Here is a 16,668-nt window from a genome sequence, read left to right on the forward strand (position 1 = left end):
AATAATAGTGTGTTCGTTTTCCAACTCTGGAAGTTAAACAACTGTTACAATTTAGTTTAAACCATTTTCTTATCAAAATGACTCCAAACACCTGGCCATCATATTAACATACAATAAAACTTATAAAAGCTCTGCACCACCAACCAGTTCCTCTTACCTGGAAGCTGTGATGAAAGTCCTCCAATACCACTGAATGCAGTTGTCTGATTTGGGGTTGAGAGGGGTGGAAACGCTTTTGCTGGTGATTGAGGGGTACTGAACGCAGAACCCAAATTTGGAGGAAAACCCTGCATACTCTGGGTGTGAGGGGCAGCTGAACCACCTATACTAAGAGATGCCATTCCAGCAAGAGGGTCAATCTAAAGAAAAACATTATAAAAATGTACTGAACAGACCTTAAGTAAAGATTCACATATGACACTAGCAATTTTTAACAAGTTTTTTGTATTCTTACATTGCAACCCTCCTCCCCAACATAATCATAATACTAAAATATCAAAATCACGTCAAGTGTGCTATTTAGTCATTTCACTTTAACACATGTTCATATTTAGCCCTTTTCAAATTTCAAGACAAGGATATGAGAATCACAAAGCTTCAAGAACAAAGTTTAACATTAACTGCCCAACAACTTCACTACTTATATATAAACATTTAATAATAATATGGAGAAGTTATTAGGTTATTAAAATTCATAATAGCCTCTTTAAGGAAAAAGGATTCTCAAGTTATTTAACTTTTAATACCGTAAAAACTTTAGAAATAAATCGTGAAATCAAATATCTAAAAATAGTCAAAATTTGAGAATCTTGAAGATTAAAGGAGACCAGCTAATTTCTTTTTAAAAAGGTATAATATTCACCAAGAGATTTTTAAAGAAAATATCTAGTAACTGTGTTTTCAAGCATCTTCGTTGTGTTCTTCAGAACTCTGTGTCTATTTAAAAAAAAAAATTTTCTATGATAATGATGACTAAATATCACTAGGAACCTATCTTTTCCTTAAAACCCCACTCTGCTTGCTGAAATAGAAACAAAATATGTTGCTCCCAGAAAAAAAGGAAATGGTGGTATCAGGGAGTTACTTAAATGTACCTTGTTTTTAAAAGAGCAGTTCAGTTGGAAGCTGAAGAGCCCCAGTTATAACAAGTCCTTATGCTCTAGCACTGTTGCTTGGCCCGTGAAGCTACAAACAAGACACATCAGGTTCAAAGGCAGTGCTTACTTCTAAAGTCTATGTTATTTTTATTATAAAAAAGAAACCCTTACATAAAAAAAAATTAAGTTGTTTTATATCTTTCCTCTCAGCCGTGTACTAAGAGTAATATCTATCAACTACAATACCTATTTATGGATCTCTTTTAAAATGAAAGATTGAATCCTAGACATGCAGTTATTTAAAATGTATTTCAGGTAAATTCTCCTTTGAACGGATTAATGATGATGTAGAAGTGTAAACTACTTCAAGTCTATGATTAAACATATATATATGTGTATATATACACACACACACACACACACACACACACACACATATATATATATATATATTTAGTGGTTACAGTGTTGACTTACCTGAACAGGAGAAATGGCATCTAAGCTACTAGCACTGGGAGGGCGACCTTTTGGCATAACTCCAGGTGGCGGTTGTCTTGCCTTATTCATAACATTACTGCAATTGGCTACCATAGTGAGGATGGTTTCTGATAACTCCTGAGAAACACTCCTAAGGTAAAAAGAAAAACATCGCTGTTATCCCCAGGAATATTTAAATAAACGAATTTGTTGGAACATAAAGCAAAACATATACCATTTTCAATGTTATTACATCCATGATTAATAATTTTCTAAGCACTGACTTTCTCCCCCAACTACCAATTTTTGTCTAAAAATAGGACAAAAGTTAGAAGAGGGAGGTGGAGGCTTCAGGTATATAAATTTGGGGCCAGAGCACTAGTACAGCGGGTAGGGCGTCTGCCTTGCACGCGACCGACCCGGGTTCGATCCCCGTCATCCCATATGGTCCCCCAGCACCGTCAGGAGTGATTCCTGAGTGCAGAGCCAGAAGAAACCCCTGAATATCGCTGAGTGTGACCCAAAAAATGCCTAAATATATAAATAAAAGAGCATGAATTTTTATTAAGCTTCAGAAATAACATTTTAAAAAAAACATAGCAAATATGGTAGAAGTAAAAATCTCTTCAACAAAGGCAACTTAGAAGCTAAAGAGATAGCTCAATGGGCCAGAGTTAGATATTTCACACACAAGACATAATGGTTCCTATCGTAAGCATTGCCAGAAGCAAGACAAGAAAAATAAGCAAAAGTTGCCAGTAATGGCCAGAGAAATAGTACAGAGGATAAAGTACATGCCTTACATGTTGCTTACCTAGGATCAACCCCCAGTACCCCATATGGTCCTCCGAAATCACCAGGAATGATTTCTGAGCAATGAGCCAGGAATAAGCCCTGAGCACTGCCAGATGTGCCATGTCCTCCCTTCCTCCCCACTCCCCAAGCCCAGTGCTCAGCATCACTGACCAGGTATAGTCCTGAATCCTATAGCTTTAGAAAACTGGAAGAAACATGGGGCCTGAGAGATAATACAGGTTCAAACCCTTGCACACACTTCATGTAATGTTTCCTGTATCCCTACAGATTAGACCCTGACCAAGCCAGATAAGCACCCAAACCTCCCTGCCAAAATCATCTCAGAGGCATCACCAATATATAATGTGAGCTCCAGAAAAGGAGATAGAAAGGGCTTTGCAGAATTAGTATTTGTTGAAATCCTAGCTAAAATTTCCCCAAATTGAAAAAAATAGTAAGCTATAACTTGACAAATTCCAGACTTAATAATAACATTATAAAGTTACTGGGGGAAAAAAAAAAAAAACAGTATCTCAGCAGAGTGTCTCAAAACAAAAAATAAACTACATTGTAATTAACACACACACACACACACACACATACACGACAAAATTTAAATCAAATAAACTCCTACATTATGGATGACTAATTGTTTTTTGTTGGCAGGGTTAGGGGTGGGAGGGTGGAAGCGCAGGTAGGAGGATGGGCTGTTGGGACACACCCAGATTCTGCTTCTTGGAACATATCTGCGCATGGGTTAGGGCAGGGAGGTCCACTCCTGATAGTGGTCAGGGGACCATGTGGTGATAGTCATCGCACTCCATCAGTCACATACAAGACAAGCCCTTTAAGCCCCACATTGTATCTCACTAGTTCTGAGCAACAATTAAGCACTGTAGCACTGTCCTCCCATTGTTCATGGATTTGTGATTTGCAAGTGGGCCCAGTAACACTGAGATTTGTTGCTACTGTGTTTGGCAAATACATCACAGGTAGCTTGTCAGGCTTTGCCAGGCAGACCGAGATACTCTAGGTAGCTTGCCTGGTTCTCCAAGAGGGGCAGTGGAATTGAACTCAGGTTGGCCTAGTCTGCTGCGTGCAAGGCAAATGCCCTACACGCTGTGGCAACAATTAAAAAAAAATTTCAGAAGTGAAAGCATTCTTTCATAATGGTTTTGGGATAGCTAAATCAATTTGGAATTTCATCTCCTACAATATAGGAAAAATGAACTCACATGAATGTAAATCCTAAGTAATACACCAGATTTTAGACTTAAAATACCAATATTTATTTGTCTGAACTGTCATTTTAATCATTCAAACCATCTTCCCAAAATCAACAACTATGTGGATAATACAATCTAATTCTAGTATTTTGAACTATGCTGGTCTTACCCTGCACAAGCTTGTAAACATGCCAACATTGTTGCCAACGTTTCTGGAGGAAGTTGAGCACTTTTCGGCTGATCTTTTTCTGGGGCAAGTCCACCCAAAATAGAAGGGCAACGTCGCTTTAAAAAAGTCATGCATGCCTGGATAAAAGGCTCCTGAAAGAGAAAATACCTCAGTGTACTTAAGCGCAATTTCAGATTTTAAAAAACAGCTTTCAGTTAAAGACCAAAATTATAGCATATGATCACATCTTTGTTGCCATTTTAAAAGAATTTAACTATTTTAACCATTAATTTAGAAGTAGCAATAAATGGACAAATCCTGCTTACTCCATGCTCTCGAATTTTATCTGTGAGCCACTTGTCAAGTTTGAGGTATTCACGACGAGAAGCAAGTGCAGCAAGGTCAATAACAAAGGCAAATGGAGTACCATTTAGCAGCATTGACAAAGCCTAAAGAAAAAGAATATTATAAACTATAATCAGACAGTTAAGCAACTTTCTATTTCCTAATTTTAATGTTATAAACATATCAAAACAAGAAATTCTACTAGTATTCTCCTGTTTATAGTGTTTAAAAACCCGACTTATTAAGATACAGTGATAACATCATTAAGTATTTTGGTTTTGTGCTGGGGTCATATCTGGTGGTGGTACTCCTGGCTATACACTCAGGGATCACTTGTGGTGATGCCCAAAGGACTATTTGGGATGCTGAGATAAACCCCAGCTTGCGGGGCAAAGCCCTATCCATTCTGGCCCTGTACAATGTACTTTTAAATACTCTAATTTATCCTGAGCCTTTTCAAGTAAATACACTTAAAGCTATGCATTAATCCGCGTCATCTTGCCTGTCCGGAGGGGAAAGGGTGTTGCCCCATTCGCCCTCTCCTCTCTGGAAAGAAAGATGGTGGCCGCATGGGAGCCTGGTGGAGAGCAGGTCTGAGCCAGGGGTGGGGGCGCGATGGATACCTCATGGGACGGGGGGCGCTCCGGCCCGTCCTTCATGCTCGACCGAGGTCACCAGTTGCCCCCCACGAGCGGCTCTCCGGCACGGCCATGGCCCCAGAAGCACAGAGACCAATCTCTTAATTATCTGACTTTCAGTAGAAATACTTGCAGGATTAATAAATAAAATAGCAGAAATCCAAAACCGCGCGACATCATTTAATTCTTGAACCCAGCTGTAGAAAGCAGATCATTTCACAACGCTTTTTCAGCATGTCTGATTTGGGGGGGAGGGGGGGAGTCTAAATAATAATGGTGCAACCTTTATCAAAACAATGAAGCTAGTCAGAGCTAGACAGAGTTAACTAGAATTCATCTACCCCACAGACATGGGGGGGGGGGGGTTGGGGGGGGGTTTATTGGGGTTTTCGTGATGAAAAATAAGTATTGGTAAAGGGAATTGTGATTGATATTTGCATGACTGAGACCTAAACTTGAAAGCTTTGTAATTTTTCCCACAGCGATTCAATAAATAAATAAATTTTAAAAAAAAGAAAAAAAAAACAAAGCTTTAAAAAATTTATCCACTTGGGGCTGGAGCGATAGCACAGCAGGTAGGGTGTTTGCCTTGCACGCAGCCGACCCGGGTTCGATTCCCAGCATCCCATATGGTCCCCCGAGCACCGCCAGGAGTAATTCCTGAGTGCATGAGCCAGGAATAACCCCTGTGCACCACCGGGTGTGACCCAAAAAGAAAAAAAAAATTATTCACTTAAAAAAAAAGCCCGGGCCCAAAGGACTTCAGTGTAACTTTTGCATATTAAGAGGCCCTGTATGATTCCCTACTACCAAATGGACTCCAGAAAAACTGTTCCACATTTCCCCACATAAAAAACTTAAGTCTTAATCTAAGCATAATTTCAACACATATCATGAACATAGTGATCAAAAGTAATGAGTCAGACTATCTGTCAAAATATCCTAATAATGCTGAGATTTAAGAAGCGTTTATGAGGGGCTGGAGAGATAGCACAACGGGTAGGGCGTTTGTCTTGCACGTGGCTGACCCGGGTTCGATTCCCAGCATCCCGTATGGTCCCCTGAGCACCGCCAGGAGTAACCCCTGAGCATCGCCAGATGTGACCCAAAAAAAGCAAAAAAAAAAAAAAAAAAAGTGTTTATGAAATCGAACAAATTCTTCAAAAATCATCTCACACAATTACATCTGAAAAGACATCCAACAACTATCACCTTAAAATAGTCTTCACCGATAAAGCCTTTCAAATTTCATAGACCAAAAGAATCCAATCAAACGCAAATAAAAACATTTTTACATATCTAAAACCACTCTCTAATCCTTTTCTACTTAAAAGGCAAAAGTCTAAATCTCATCTCATTCTAGCTAAACGGCAAGTACATATGAATCATTCAACATTTATGTTATTAAAAACATCATTTTTATCATTAATAGTCAATCCTTCTCTCCACGCTCACCTTCAAGTCCTGGGCCACATCAAGTATTCGAGACAATTTGGCCTGGTCATACTGTTCCCCACGCATGTACCATTCTGCCATTGCATGCATGATGAGTTGGCGGATTGAGGGAGACTGTCCCTGAAAGGAGAGTGGGGTGCAGAGGAGGAGGTTTAAACAGCAATGCAGCTAAACATTTTGATAAGCATTAGAGAGAACGTCTAACTAATTTTACTTATAAGCATACTGACTGGTGCAACTGTTGGGGTAAAATATCAAATAATACTGGTGGGTCTGATGTCAAAATATTGAATGTGATCAAAGGAGAGAGAGAGAGTAATGTGGAAATCATCTGCCCCCCAGGTAGGGGGAGGGTATGGGATGGGGGTAGACTGGGGTTTTTGGGGGTGGAGAATGGGCACTAGTGAAGGTACGGGTGTTTCATTGTATGACCAAGATTTAGACCCGAAAGCTTTGTAACTGCTCTCATGGTGATTCAATAATTATAAAAAATGAAGAAAAACAAAAGTAAGGTGGAGTTCATGCATAATTCAATCAGCTAATCAGTGGCTGAATAAATAGCAGTACTCCTAAAAAAAAAAAGAATAAAGTGTGAAATAAAGATGTGCAAAATAAAGCAAAATAGTTTCAAGATATCATCCTTAATTTACACAAGAGTGCTCACCAGTTCTGGGAATGATTAAGCCTCACTTCTCTACCTATTTCAACAAATGAGAATGTACTTTTTGATAATTGTTCAACGGAGTTATGACAAAAATGACATGGAAAAGCAACTGGTTTTGCTGGAGGGTTTCTTTGTTTGGGGGCCACACCCAGCAGTGCTCAGGGCATATTTCTGGCTATGCTATCAGGAATCACTCCTTCCCAGTTCAAGGAATCATAGAGGTGCCAGGGGTCAAACTCAGGTCGGCTGCATGCAAGGTGCACCCTATCCTCTGTACTATCACTGTAGCATCAAGCTAAACATTTTTAATTATAAGTCTTTCCTAATTAAAGCAAACAGAGAACTTGTAATATAGTGTGAATGACCAAAACCCAGGGATCAAACTTGGGTCAACAACATATAAGTGCCCTTACATGTAAGGCAAGTGCCCTACCCACTGCACTATCACCCTGGCACTATCACTCCATCACCCTGAAATAAGAAATTTATGTTTCTTAATACAAACTGCATCACTGGCATCAGCATGTTAAAGGTTCTGCTCTGGTATTTAAAATATTAACGGTTTTTGTTAATCAAGAGACAAAAATATTTTCTTAGATATATTCTACTCAGAGTTTTAGGAAAGCACAAGGATTTGAAAGTTGAACATAAAACTAAACAATAAACGTTGTTTAGAGCAAAAATATGTACACTAATCTCAGAAATTAAAAAATTTGTGTAAATAACATTACTACTGATAAGCTCCTAAAGGACATTTTTGAGCCAGAGAAACTGGGGGGGGGGGGGGGGGAGAACTGAAGGGAGGAGACAACACACAAGAAGACACAAAAGACAATACAGGTATAATATTAAGATGTTTGCCTTGTATGTAGGATAACTTAAGTTCAATTCCCAGCCTGCATATGGTGTATATGGTCACCTGAGCACAGAGCCAGTAGTACCCCGAGGGTATATAATATTAAGATGTTTGCCTTGTATGTAGGATAACTTAAGTTCAATTCCCAGCCTGCATATGGTGTATATGGTCACCTGAGCACAGAGCCAGTAGTACCCCGAGGGTACCACTGATGTGACCCCAACCCGAACCCCCTACCCCAAAGGACACTACAGTCCTAACAATAAAAGCTTACATAGAACTAATTTTGGTGTTTGTTTGGGGATATACTTTGATGGTATTCAGAGACTCTGTGCACAGTCCTATGAGGCTTCTTCCAGGGGTGATAAGGGTACCATCATGTAATACTGGAGACTGAAAGCAGACTTCATGAATGCAAAGCAATTACTAGAGCCCTTCTGAGTTCAAAAGGGCTGAACTACTTTTGAGCTCAAAAGGACTGAACAATCCCTCTGAACTACTGAATTTTTAAAAATCATCTACTTGAAACACTGAACTTTAAATTTAATACCCACATGATGTTAAAAGATAAAATAATCTTTATAAAAGAATGATTTTTTCAGAAGTCAACAGGTAACATAACTGAACATCTCTAAGTACTGTTAAAGAAATGACTTGACAGGTAACATAACTGAACATGTAAATACTGTTAAAGAACTTCAATTACTAAAATAAAGAATGGTGTGTCTTACCTGTCCATGCCATGCATAGTGCAAAATAATAGCTGAGTTAGGGTGATTTCCAAGGAAAATTGGCATCAGAGTGGAGATGAGTTCATGGCGCAAGGTGTGCCAAGAGGTGTTTATTTGTAATAAGGCCAACACTAGCATGTCCGGACAGTGCTTAATAGGGAAGCTGAAGAGTTGTTTGACTTGTTCATATTGCCCCACCTCTGCAAGCCTCAAGAGAGATTCAATCAAATCCAAGCTCTTCCTAACAAGGATGAAATAAAATGTTCTATTAGTGAAAGTCTGCAAAGTTTATTTTCCAAATAAATAGTAACAGCTAGAGACAAAATTCAAGTTGTCATATTTTATTCAAAAAACATGTAAAATAGGGGCTGAAGCAATAGCACAGTGAGAAGGGTGTTTGCCTTGCACGTGGCCTACCCAGGTTCAATTCCCAGCATCCCATATGGTCTACCGAGCACCTCCAGGAGTAATTCCTGAATTCCTGAGCGCAGGGCTGAGTAACCCCTGTGCATCGCTGTGTGACACATAAAAAAGAGTAAAATAGTCCTTTCATCTTAAATATATCTCCTGCAATGCTTTGACTAATTTCAAAGACAACACAAAAAAATCAAGGGAAAATGGAGAAGTATAAAACAAAAATTTAAAGAAAATACAAATTTTTATTCACCAAAATCCCATTTTTAAAGCAAACTCACTAAAAATGTCACAGAAATCCATTAACTATATAGTTGCTCACTAATAATTTATGTAAAAAAATAAGTCATCCTTTTATGGATGATACTGCTTACCATGTGGCAATTTCTCGATTGTCGTCCTCTGGCGGTGCTTTCAGAATATCAGTGGCAACAGAATGACAGGGATAGTCAGCAAAACAGAAGATCTCTGGATTTATAAGGGAATGCTGAATGAAGGAGAGCTGCAACAAGAGAAAACTTAAGTTTTACGATCATAAATAACTCTGAATATTAGAAAATTCTAAAAACATTTTCATTAACCTCAATCTAAATGTTACTATAATGACAAATTTTCTCTTTAAAAAATTGTTTGATTTTTAAAAACTGTATCTGACCAAAAAAAACATAGACTACCATGTTAACTAAGCCCAAATAGTATTTAAGTGATAATATTTTCCTCAAAATTTATGGCTTTTAGGACTGGAGAGATGTTAGAGCAGATAAGGTGCTTGCCTACCACATGGCCTCCCTAAGTTCAATCTCTGATGTCCCCTATGGTGGTCCCCCAATTAGTGCCCCAGAGCATGGTAGCAAGGAAGAATAAACCCTGAGCACTGCCAGATTGTGAACCCAAAACAAAAATGTATGGCTATCACTGCTTTTCTGCACTATGTAAATTAAATTTTATTGAAGTTTAAAAGCTTACATAGAGCACCACACAAAGCCATATAAAATACAGTGTGTATGCGCATGTAATATATATATATAGATTTCACAATATAAAGCTATATAAAACTCATTGTTTCTCATCTACAGTTCAACATCATTCACTTACCTGGCCTTCTGCATGTTTCCAAGGTCTATATATGAGGTCAACTGGGAAAACTTCCATACCCAGACCCCTTTGAATGCCATAAACAACATTATGAAGTCCCTTACTATCACGAATTTGAAAACCAGGATGGTCCAGTTCGTAAGTTACTTCCTTGAAATTCAAACTCGGGTTCTAAAAAAAGAAAAGTACGTTAATGAACAAAAGAGTCAAACTATCCAATCTGCTACTGAATCAAAAACTTCTAACAATAAACTAAAAATTATTATTTACAAAAAAAGATTTTGATAAGGTTAGGGACCAGAGTATGTTTGCCTTGCATGTGGCCAACTGGGTTTGATACCTAGCATCCAATAGTCCCTGAGCACTGCCAGCATCCAATATTGTCCCTGAGCACTGCCAGAAATAATTCCAGGAGCTGGAGCAATAGCACAGCGGGTAGGGTGTCTGCCTTGCACACGGCTGACCCAGGTTCGATTCCCAGCATCCCATATGGTCCCCTGAGCACTGCCAGTAGTGATTCCTGAGTGCAGAGCCAGGAGTAACCCCTGAGCATAGCCAGGTGTGATCAAAAAAAAAAAAAAAATTCCTACATGCAGAGCCAGGAGAACCAGAGCATGACAGCGTAGACCAAACACTCCAAAAAATTAATATATAAATAAAAGATTTTCTTTTAATGCTCAAAGTCCCCAGCATTGCACTGTCTCCAACGCACTATACAGTGGCCCAAAATATTGAGAAGAGGGAAGAAACAAAAGAAGGAAAAAAATAAAATTTGATAGCAGCATTAAAAGGCCCTCCCGTTGATCGTCGATTTGCTCGAGCGGGCCCAGTAACGTCTCCATTGGAGACTTTGTTGTTACTGTGTCTGGCATATCGAATACTCTCGGTAGCTTGCTGGGCTCTCCGAGAGGGGCGGAGGAATCGAACTCGGGTCGGCCATGTTGGCCGCTTGTAAGGCGAACGCCCTACCCGCTGTGCTATCGCTCCAGCTCTTTATCTTTTATAATTATAAGCTGCCAACAGGCAAATATTTATATCTGTGTGTGTGTGTGTGTATTATATAGATCAGTTTTTCCCAAAATGGGTGACACATAGTCCACTTTACAGCAATACTATACGAATAAGGAAAATGGCCTTAGGAGAAATTGAAGTATTTTTTAGTTTGCTTAGATATAAAATTCCAGGTGGATACTGAGTAATACTTTATATAAACTGGGGGGAGGTAAGGTTTTGGTCAGCAGGGTAAGGGTGGGAGACAAAAGTATGAATATAAAATATCTAGAACTTTTCAGGGTTGGAGTGATAGCACAGTGGGTAGGGCATTTGCCTTGCATGCGGCTGACCCAGGTTTGATTCCTCTGTCCCTCTCAGAGAGCCCAGCAAGCTACCAAGAGTATCCCGCCTGCACGGCAGAGCCTGGCAAGCTCCCCATAGCATATTTGATATGCCAAAAACAGTAACAAGTCTCACAATGGTGCCTGTTTGAGCAAATCGATGAACAATGGGAGGACAGTGACAGTCACAGAACTTTTCAAGGAGAACCAACCATGGGTCACTAAAGTTCGGAGGTCCAGAAGAGACAGTAAAGTACTTTATAGATACAAAGCAACAGTAAATTAAGTGCAGATATTTTTTCTTTCTATAAAAAAAAAAAGGAGGGCAAAACAGGAGTTATGTTCAGGGTTCAGCCCTGGCTCTCTCTATGTTCAGGAATCTCACCTGGGAGAGCTCGAGGTATCATATGAGGTGCCAGAAATCAAAGTAAAAAGTGAAGAGTAAAAATAACATCTGAGAATTTTGATCCCTACTACATATGGATCCCCAATAATGTATCCTGAGAACAGAAACAAGAGTAAGCCCTGAGTAACCACTGGAAGTGGCCTCAAAACCTACTAAACAAACTAAAATTACTAAGAGTTTTGACTGCTAAAGGAGTTCGCACTCCCATCCCTGGCACTGCTCCAAAAATCAACTGGATTTTTGTTTTATGTTTAGTTTTAAGATCCGACCTAGGGATATGCAAGGGTTATACTCAACTATGTGCTCGGGGTACCATCACTGCAAGGGACTTAAATAGACTTTCCATATTTTGCAAAGCTTGAGTCCTCATCCAAAGAGATGCCTGTGAGTTATCTTATTTTTCAGTACTTCTACTATTATAGTGAATATAGTTATATTTTATATTTTATTTTTCAGTACTTCCACTATTCTTTTAAAAAATATCTAAATTATGTTTTGCTTGAGTATTTCAACATTTTCTTTTAGACACAAAGCAACAGTAAGTACAAATACTTTTCCCTTCCTTTTTTTTTTTAAAAAAAAAGAGGGGTCGCAGTAACATCTCCATCATGAGACTTTGTTGTTACTGTCTTTGGCACATTCAATACGACACCACAAAAGTGCTGCTCAGGATTGGATTTTTTGTTTCCCCCCAAATCTGTCATTTTATTACATTATTATAATGATATCAGGAATGGCAAACATTACTGTTGCTGGTCAGTTCACTCATTAAAACATACTTTCCTTGGGGCTGGAGAGATAGTACAACAGATAGAGGCTACCCTGTACATGATTGGCCTGGATTCAAACCACAAAGCCCCATATGATCCCGCAAGTCCAGTCAGTAAAGAACCTTAAGTGCACAGCCAGGAGTAAGCCCTGAGCACCAATGAGTGTGGCCCAAAAGTGAAAAACATAAAACAAAAAATAACAAAAAGAAACCATATACTTTTCTTGAATTACACTCTATAATATCATAAAAATATACCATATGTACTCACCAGTTCTTTCAGAACATCAATCAAGACTTCCACGTTCCATGTGTGTGCCTGTGTGCCGTCACTTTTATCTTTTCCATCACTCCAGATCCCACTGCCAGGAGCAGAGATACTCTGTAGACATAAAATTAGAATTAAACAAACTCATTTAATGTGCTCAACTCTACTTAATGAATCAATTAATGCTACAATAATTTAACAAAGAAAAAGTGCAACACACCAATTCACTTTGTAAAACACTACATTTCTACACTTACCTGTAATGGAATACCATCTGTAAGTCCTGAATGAGTCCGAGCCATCATTCCCAAAACTCTTGCAACCTGGGCAGCTGTGACCTCCCGAACGCCAAACTGCATGATTATATTGCGACATTCTTCAATACTGTAAAAGAAATTTAACTTCAGAAAAACACTATAAGGTTAAGTACGGAAAATACTTGCCTTCTACATTGTGAGGTTCTGGGTTCGGGAAAGAGGAAGGGGCAGGGAGGAAAAGAAAAGGGAAGAAAGGACACTATCACCCCTTAATAACAAAATTTAAGTAACTAGTACCAGCATAAAATGAAACCTTGAGTGAGCTCCCGAGAGCCTTAATAATAGACATAGAATAATTAGCTTCACTTACTTCTTATATTATGATAAAGGGTCAATTTAAAAACAAAAATAGTAGGTGCTGGAAAAATTGTACAGCAGGTAGGATGCTTGTCGTGCATGTGGCCAACCCAAGTTCAATCACTTCACCTTATATGATCTTCCAAGCCCCACCAGGAGTGATCCTGAAGCACAGAGCCAGGAGTAATCTCAGAGCATAGCTGCGTGTGGCTCAAAAAACCAAAGCAATAAAGTGTCTTATCTAATGAACAACACACGCTTTTGCACACAAGGAACCTGTGTTCTATTCATGGACCTCTACCTTACCTTCCAAAACAGGGAAAGGGTTAAAAAGTCAAATGAATCTAGGGGCCGAAGAGAAAATTCAAAGGACTAGTTATACATGTTGGAGACCTTCATTTATCTCCAGCATTGCATGGTTCCCAAGAAATGCCAGGTGTGACCCAAAATACAAACACGATCAGTGAGTCAAGAAAGTATGTAGTGATCGGGTGATGGAGCGATAGTACAGTGGGTAGGGCATTTGCCTTGAACACGGCCGACCCGGGTTCAATCCCTGGCATCCAATATGGTCTCCTGAGTACCGCCAGGAGTGATTCCTGAGCACAGAGCCAGGAGTAACCACTGAGCATTGCTGGGTGTGACCAAAAAAGCAAAAAAAAAAAAAAAAAAAAAAAAAAAGTAAGAAAGAAAAGTAGTAGTGATACCATTCACAAAGACACATAAAATTATCCTCCACAATCTTCAGCATTAAACTAGTATTTATCAAATTAAATAAATTTGGCATTATTTATTTTTTTATGTAGGAGTATTGCTATTTATTCAGCCACTGATAAGGCTGAAATTCAGTATTATTTAATAATCAAATTAAATTTGATTAAATGTGACATGTACTAAGTCTTCAAAAGCAAAACTTTATTTTACTTGGTATCTCGATGTTTGAGCAAAGTAAAGTTATATGCCAGGTACAGATAGATACAAAAACACACTCTTTCAACCATAAATAGAAATGTGATCTTTTTTTTTTTTTTGAAAATCAAAGTACAAGAGGCAGGATGGGATGGGGGGATGGGAGGGATACTGGGACCCGTGGTGGTTGAAAATGGGCACTGGTAGAGGGATGGGTGTTTGATCATTGTACAATTGAAACCCAAGCACAAAAATTTATAAATCTACAACTGTATCTCATGGTGTTTCACTAACAAAATTAAAAAAAAAAAAGTAAATGATGGAGAATGGGCACTAGTGGAGGGATGGGTACTGGATCATTGTATAACTGAAACCCAAGCACAAAAATTTGTAAGTCTACAACTGTACCTCATGGTGTTTCACTAAAATTAAAAAAAAATCAAAGTACATCAGTAGCCTTAATAACTTATTCTCAAAAAACTATTAATCTATAGCACAATCTTAAGTCAACAGGATAAAACAATTTCCCTTTATGCACCATGGAAAAATTTTGTAAGAAATGGGTAGCACTGTCCTCCTGTTGTTCATCGATTTGCTCGAGCAGGCACCAGTAATGTCTCCATTGTAAGACTTGTTGTTACTGGTTTTGGCATATTGAATACACCACGGGAAGCTTGCCAGGCTCAAGAAATGGGTATTAAAATTATGATGTACAAGGAAGAAAATTTAAGAGGTAGGTATTAAAAGCAGAGAGGAAATGTGGCAGAATATGAACATATATAAGAAATGTCACTGTCCACTGTCCTCCCGTTGTTCATCAATTTTCTCGAGCGGGCCCAGTAACATCTCCATTGAAGACTTTGTTGTTACTGTGTTTGGCATATCGAATACGTCACGGGGAGCTTGCCAGGCTCTGCCGTGCGGGCGAGATACTCTCTCGGTAGCTTGCCGGGCTCTCCGAGAGGGGCGGAGGAATCGAACTCGGGTCAGCCATGTTGGCTGCGTGCAAGGCAAACGCCCTACCGCTGTGCTATCGCTCCAGCCCAACAAGAAACGTACTTTGAAGGTAGGAAACTGAAGAATTAGGCAAGAAGAAGAGATTAAAGACACATAGGTGGGAAATTATATAATCCATAAGCAATTGCCTTGATGCTTTCCTCCTCCCCTGAGCCCCAAAACAAAAAAATTCCTAAATTGATAATGGGAACAGAACCTCTTGCTCCAGGTGTTAAGAAATTAGGGGATATCAAGAATGACATTTAGCTACCAGAATTTTTATAGTTAATAATATTAGTACATGAAAACGAAACTTAAAACCAAATTATTGACAGGCAAAGCTGAGAACACATAACACACTGATGCCATGGGTGGCTCACCCCTTGATGTGATTTAATTAACACAAATTGCAGTGCCAACATCAATATGCTAAGCAATCTTAGAAACTGAAAAATTATATCATGCTTAAGTAACTTACAGAAGTAAAATCAAACTACAAACCTTGCACAAAAGCCATAGCCTACTTCTTGCATGAAATCAGCCAAGGAACTCTCCATCATGGTTTTAGCTACCCCTCCAGAATCAGGCAGGATCCTGTCCATTAGAATGTCCCGTTTTTCAGGGTATAAAAGTGGTGCAAGCACCACGGGACAGCGTTCCTGAGGAAAATCTGAAGGAAAAACAGAAGATTATACTAAAACTCTATCCAAGTAAAAAAGCCACTTAAAAGTGAGTTTCTGTTGATTATATATTTAAAGCAAAGTCGATTCTACTTTTGTCTAGATCATTTTTCCAACACCAATTCTAAATTCTGAATGCCTATATACCACAAACATTGCTTCTGGCTTCAAGTTACTTTGTTTGGAGCTCACACCTTGTAAGTGGTAAAGGGACCAGGTGGTACCAAGGAGCAAACTCAAGATTCTCATACAAAGACTGTGCCACTTCAGCTCTTTGTGCCACCTACCAGGAGCCAATCTTGTTCTTTTAATGTTAGGATTCCAGTACTGACTGACCAATTAATAATCTAAATGTCAATATTTTCACAATTTCCATATAAGAAAGGCCAACTGAAATATCAATGTCTAACTTTTTTGCTGACTAGTAGAAACTTTATAAGTAACATTAATGCAGGGGCAGGAGCAATACTATAGCTCCTAAGGAGTTTGCCTTGCACACAGCTAATCCAGGTTCAATCCCTAGCATCTTATATGGTCTCCTGAGTGTGGTCAAGAGTGGACACCCCCACCCCCGAAACAAAAACAGCAACAAAAAAATTAATGCAATTTTATATTGAGATATAATCATCAGAAAATAAACAAAACTACAGTGACAATTTTAGTCCACTACCAAACTATTTTAAAGTTTACCAATCTTTAGATGAAGGATCAGAAAAAAGAAAAATGACTA

At 38.8% G+C, this 16,668-nt stretch overlaps 1 protein-coding gene and 1 non-coding gene across 8 annotated transcripts in view; both read right to left on the reverse strand.

The window, feature by feature from the left end:
• CNOT1 (CCR4-NOT transcription complex subunit 1) overlaps positions 1-16,668 on the reverse strand; it is a 104,985-nt gene that overhangs the window by 45,447 nt on the left and 42,870 nt on the right. For all 7 annotated transcript variants that reach the window (XM_056135689.1, XM_056135690.1, XM_056135688.1 and 4 more), the window contains exons 8-18: positions 15,760-15,928; positions 12,997-13,123; positions 12,743-12,853; positions 9,963-10,133; positions 9,242-9,369; positions 8,454-8,694; positions 6,203-6,322; positions 4,091-4,213; positions 3,765-3,916; positions 1,575-1,725; positions 158-359 (exon numbers count right to left, since the gene is read on the reverse strand). In XM_056135689.1, coding sequence (XP_055991664.1) covers positions 158-359; positions 1,575-1,725; positions 3,765-3,916; positions 4,091-4,213; positions 6,203-6,322; positions 8,454-8,694; positions 9,242-9,369; positions 9,963-10,133; positions 12,743-12,853; positions 12,997-13,123; positions 15,760-15,928 — 1,695 coding nt within the window. The remainder of the gene's footprint in view (positions 1-157; positions 360-1,574; positions 1,726-3,764; positions 3,917-4,090; positions 4,214-6,202; positions 6,323-8,453; positions 8,695-9,241; positions 9,370-9,962; positions 10,134-12,742; positions 12,854-12,996; positions 13,124-15,759; positions 15,929-16,668) is intronic.
• On the reverse strand, positions 1,087-1,222 carry LOC130044580 (small nucleolar RNA SNORA50). Its single transcript, XR_008795434.1, has one exon. It is a non-coding gene; the product is annotated as a small nucleolar RNA SNORA50 (small nucleolar RNA).

Source organism: Sorex fumeus, unplaced genomic scaffold (genome assembly GCF_029834395.1).
Source record: "Sorex fumeus unplaced genomic scaffold, SorFum_2.1 ptg000122l, whole genome shotgun sequence".
NCBI classification, from domain to species: domain Eukaryota; kingdom Metazoa; phylum Chordata; class Mammalia; order Eulipotyphla; family Soricidae; genus Sorex; species Sorex fumeus.